The 5,085-nt window shown below is 46.1% G+C and overlaps 1 protein-coding gene across 1 annotated transcript; it reads right to left on the bottom strand.

The window, feature by feature from the left end:
• Positions 1–66: 66 nt before the first annotated feature.
• LOC129720368 (uncharacterized) lies at positions 67–3,962 on the bottom strand. The gene is made up of 4 exons (XM_055671832.1): positions 3,822–3,962; positions 2,046–3,765; positions 1,558–1,982; positions 67–1,516 (listed from the first exon to the last, which is right to left on the bottom strand). Exons 2-4 carry the CDS (start codon positions 3,669–3,671, stop codon positions 67–69), a joined length of 3,501 nt encoding a protein of 1,166 aa, XP_055527807.1. The 5' UTR covers positions 3,672–3,765; positions 3,822–3,962.
• Between the last annotated feature and the right edge of the window lie 1,123 nt (positions 3,963–5,085).

Below are 5,085 nucleotides of genomic sequence, written 5' to 3'. Positions count from 1 at the left end.
TCATTCGTGCTCCGAGGCCGGCAGCCATCAGTTCCAACCTGGGAATCGACTGACGCTTAAGCGGCGCTACCTTTGCACGAGACATGACCAGACTGCAGTTGACTTCTCCATCGACGACCGACCGTAGATATGCCTCGCAACCATAAGCATGTTCGCTCGCGTCCGAAAAAGTGTGTAGCTCGAGGGACTCCACCGACGAAGATTCAGCATCACCCAGATAACATCTTGGAATTCGTAATGCTTCGACTTCCGGTAGCAATCCAATCCACTGCTGCCAAAGGTTCCAGCCACAATCGTCAATTTCTTGGTCCCATTCGCAACCGCTTCGCCAGAGATGTTGGACGAGCATCTTCCCATGGATTGTAAATGGAGACAGTAGCCCCAAAGGGTCGAAGAAGCCCATAACGCAGCTTGCATCTCCGGTCGGGAGGTTACGGAGAAGGCAAACGCATCCGCTTCTTGCTCCCAGCTTATCCCGAGTACCCGTTCGTTGTGCTCCTGCTTATCCTGGTTGAAAACGACTGATCCCCCAGCTTTAGCGTCTCCTAACGCAGTCAGGACCTCAGGTGAATTTGACACCCAATTCCGAATGTCAAACCCGGCTTGCTTATGGATGATCCTCACCTGTTTCGCTCGTTCTACCGCTTCCTCAACCGTGTCGACGCTGTCGAAGTAGTCATCGACATAATGCCGCTTAATGATGGCCGCTGCTGCTTCCGGAAACCGCCCGGCATGTTCCTCTGCATTCCGATTCTTGACGTACTGTGCTGACGCAGGCGAGCACGTTGAACCAAACGTAGCGACGTCCATCACGTACACTTTCGGTTCTTCTGCTCTGTTTTTTCGAAACAGGAATCGTTGAGCTGACTTATCTTTCGCGATTATCTCCATTTGATGGTACATCTCACGGATGTCTCCTCCGAAAGCGATCCGCCGCTCCCGGAAGATGAGAAGCACTGACATAAGCGGCACTAGTAGGTCCGGCCCTTTCAACAGCATTGAGTTAAGGGAAATTCCTTGGACCGTCGCGGCCGCGTCCCAGATGAGTCGGATTTTTCCCGGTTTCTTCGGATTCAGGACTACATTTAGCGGGAGATACCATGTCCTCTCGGGATCTGCAGAGCGCAGTTCTTCTTTGGTGGCTTCATGGGCGTATTTTTTAGCTTGATACTCGTCGATCTGGTTCCGAACGTTTCGATATAACTCTGGTGACCTTTCCAGCTTTTTCTCCAACTGCATTAGCCGCTTCAGTGCCATAGGGTAGCTGTCCGGGAAGCTAACGTCATCCTTGGCCCAAAGGAGTCCCGTCTCGAAACGGTTCCCTACGCGCTTCGTGGTTTGCTCCAATATAGACCGAGCCCTTTTGTCTTCAGCTGATTCTCGGTGCACCCGTACTACGGACTCATCAAGTGCATAATGGGATTTGAGTAGATCGTGAAGATCTTCGTTAGAGACCTGCTGGTGGTATGCCAGATAGCTGCCCTGCGACTCAGGCGATACTCGTCGTGGCCCGTACCTTCATATGAACTGATCGGCAATCCCCGCATATGGTCATACTGCGCCACTAGTTCGTCGGCCTTAAGTGTCTGGTGTGGTAGTCTCAGCTTGTCGACCGTATACACTGACCGCAGCAAAGTCTTCTCCGCATTCTCCTCATCAGCAGCGGAAGTCCACAGGTTCATACGCCTGGAGTTCTTTTCTACACGATAAACGTCCGCCGTCCAGTTAAGCACTAGCTTTTCCTTCACTCCGCCTAGCCCCAAACGATCAGCCAACTCAGTCTCTATCAACGTGATGGAAGCTCCTTCGTCTAGGAACGCAAGCACAGCCAGTGATCTTTCTCCGCAGTGAATCATAACTGGGATCATTCGGAACATCATGGTACCGCTGGGTTTGATGTGTGCGTGCATGGCAACTGCCGTTGTGGCCGGATGAATCAGTGGATTGTGCGGTTCTCCGCAATCATCGACGTCGCACCGAATCTTGAAACGACATTGCCCACTGTGTTCATTCAAACAGACCTTGCACAGTTGTCATTTGCTCACGATCTTCATTTGATCCGCAAAGGGCATATTTTTAAAGTCCTGGCAGAACCTTAGCCGATGGTCGTCTCGTTTGCACGCTTTACACGGCTTCTGCCTCTTCCGATCGTTCCGCCCGTGGGACTCGTTCGCCTCGCTGTGGCTGTATAGAGCAGCTTTCTCCTTCGGCTTGGATCTTGCACTTGTACCAACTGCAGCTTTGGTGTCCGGCTTGTAATCGTAGTTGACGTTCACCTCGCATGCATCGGACACAATCTTGGAGCTGAAATCCGTGAACGTTCGCAGCGTCACCTCCTTCTTCTTCCGTTTGTAGTGCAACCACTGACGCTTTTCTCCGTCCGGAAGCTTATTGACCAAATCCTGAATCAGGATTGGATTCACAAGGTGCAGTGTGAGCTCAGCAGCCTCCAAATGCTCGCAGAGCTGCTCTACTGCATTTCCGAAGGGGATAAAACTGGCCAACCGGTCGGTTTTCGGCGAATCCAACTTACGAACCTTCTCGAGATGGTTTTGAAGCAGTTGCTCAGGGCGGCCATAAAGCTGTCGCAGCTTCGCGATAACCCTCGGAACCGATTTAGGGAGCAGTAGTTGTCCGCGAACCGACTCGAGTGCAGCACCCTTCAAGCTTTCCTGGAGTCTCACCAAGTTCTCTACATCCGAATAGCCACAAGCTTCGTTTGACGCTTGGTAGGCCCCGAAAAACAAAGGCCACTCTTCCGGTTTTCCGGTAAAGGTGGGAAGTTTTCTAGTGAGCCCGTTCCTGGCGCTCAACTGGGCTTTACTCGGCCCGGCACGCTGGTGCCCCTGCCCGTTTTGAGAGCTGATCTGGCTTTTCCTATCGCCTTCCAAGTCGACGGTTTTTTCCTCGTCGTCGTCATCGGAATCATCGGAGCTGTAATCGTCTTCATCACTCTCGACACCACTGTTGATATTCTCGAGGCGATCGAGATTTTCCTTCGTAAGCTTGCCAGGCTTTATTCCCTCCGGAGATTGCTTCGAGGTAGTTGCTTGGTCGTCTTGGCCTCTGGGTTTCTGATTTTTAATCTTCGACTTTTCCTGTACTTCTATCTTCTCCATACGCCTTTTCAGCTCGGAGATTTTCTCGCGATGCTCGGCTTCCATCGCCCTCATTTGCTCGAAGTGCATTCGTTTTTCCCGCAATTCCGTTTCGAATAGCGTACGTTTTTCCTCCATTTCCACTTCGCGCAAGTCCCTGGCGGCTTCCAGCTGCTTTTCGCGTAACATTCGCTCTAGGTGCATTTGCTTCTCCTTCAGTGCGTTGTTGATTTCCAACTCCTTCTGCTTGATCAACCATTCGGCTTCCATTTCCTCCTCCTTACGTTTCCTTTCCGCTTCCATAGCTTTCAGCTTCTCGGCGACGGTTGGAGGAATGGGAGTGGCATTTTTTTTCTCACGGGTCTTCTTCAGCTTTTCCTGACAAACTGCTTGGCACGACGCATCCGGACAGAACCACTTCTTGTACTTTTTCGGCACCGTATTTACACCCACGCAGCGCGTGTGATACCAGCGGTCGCAGTTATCACAGGCAATCATAGCCTCATTCTCCGTCGAAATTTGTCCACATTGTTCGCAGGGGGTAGCAGTCAAGTCCAGGGATTTGCTACTCATCGTGGTTGAGGCCTCCGAAATCTCGTTATTTGATTTTTGAGAATGTTCGGATGACTAAATTTTTCAAAGCTGCACTTTTGGAGTGGCTCAAAAACTAGAATATGCATTTGAATTACAATTTTGTTTACGATTTACATGATCATTACTTACTCAAATAGTCTCCTCCTTCCTTACGATACTTCCTTCCTGAACTCTTTCTACGGTATACTCCTTTCCCGCTTATTTTTCCTATCATTTAATGCATTTATTAATAACTAGTTGAACGTTCCCGGCGATGCTCGGGATCAAAGGTTTCAAAATTGAGAATCAATTTTTATATTTCATTGATGCATAAGCACAACTCACTTCAAAAATATTTCGCATCGTTTACATACATCAATATTCTAAGAACGCACAGAACGTAAACTTGAAGTCACCATTTAGAATTTCGATTTCCACTTTCGGAAGTATTGAAATTGTTGGTGAAATACCACTTTAGACTATTTTCCTGAAACCGGGCCTCTTTTTATGTCTTTTCTAAGAAAGAAATTAACGTAAGAAGAATTGAGCATGAGCATGACCAGCCATGCTCAGTTTTCCTCTACGATGAAATCTTAAGAGATGACATGTTTTTTTTTTTCAAATTGAAAAAGGTTTGTTAGTGTCCAAGAAACACGTCTGAGAAGAAGAGAAGGTTTTCTGATAATTAACAATTGTGCTTTAATTCACAAAACTACGTAGAAATTAAAAAAGCATGAGTTTTAATGCTGAAGTCGCCCCTTAATCGATGTTCAAACCAATGAAATGTAGTCTTTCTTTAAATCAATCTCCCAAGATATAGTTTGAATAAAAGTAAAATAAAAGTGAAAAAGTAAGTCGAATCCCGTAATGTGTTACTATTCACAAAACTACGAATATATCAGAAATGTAAAATTGTTATGCTCGACTCGCACTGAATCAAAAAATGAGTTTTTTTTTGCAGGAAAATATTTGCAAATGTTGTAGGAACAACGATTTATTATTTAAAAACAAATCACATGATATCGCTTAGAATTCTGATTGAAACGAATTAAAAAAATCATGGTTTTCCATTTTTCATGTGATATCCTCAAAAAACTTCCCTAACCTTAACGAACATTTCATTGTAAAAAATCACAGATCATAGCTTTAAATTTTGATTTAGAAGCAAGTTCAAGATTAAAAATCATGAGTTTGCATGTTTCAGGTAGTTTTGTGAATAATAACTTGAGTTTTAGTTATCAGATACCTGTTATTTTTCCTCAAATGTCTTTCCTGAACATCAACGAAAACTTTGATGGAAAAAGAATCATGGCATATGATTGAATTTTGATTTGGATTTAGAGACGATTTGAGTATAAAAAGTCATAATTATGCATGTCTTACGGAGTTTTGAGGATAATATCTCAAATTTTAG

The sequence above is a fragment of the Wyeomyia smithii genome, chromosome 2, assembly GCF_029784165.1.
Source record: "Wyeomyia smithii strain HCP4-BCI-WySm-NY-G18 chromosome 2, ASM2978416v1, whole genome shotgun sequence".
NCBI lineage: Eukaryota > Metazoa > Arthropoda > Insecta > Diptera > Culicidae > Wyeomyia > Wyeomyia smithii.
The sequence above is the reverse complement of the archived record's forward strand: the minus strand, read 5'-3'. Positions and strand labels throughout refer to the sequence as shown.

Excerpts from the sequence above, each read along its gene's own strand:
- LOC129720368 (XM_055671832.1), bottom strand. The coding sequence starts at position 3,671 with ATGAGTAGCAAATCCCTGGACTTGACTGCTACCCCCTGCGAACAATGT. Across the intron at positions 1,983-2,045 it reads TTGCGGATCAAATGAAGATC|ATTCGGTGCGACGTCGATGA; the intron begins GTGAGCAAATGA and ends TGTCGTTTCAAG. Across the intron at positions 1,517-1,557 it reads GCCGACGAACTAGTGGCGCA|GTACGGGCCACGACGAGTAT; the intron begins GTATGACCATAT and ends GTTCATATGAAG.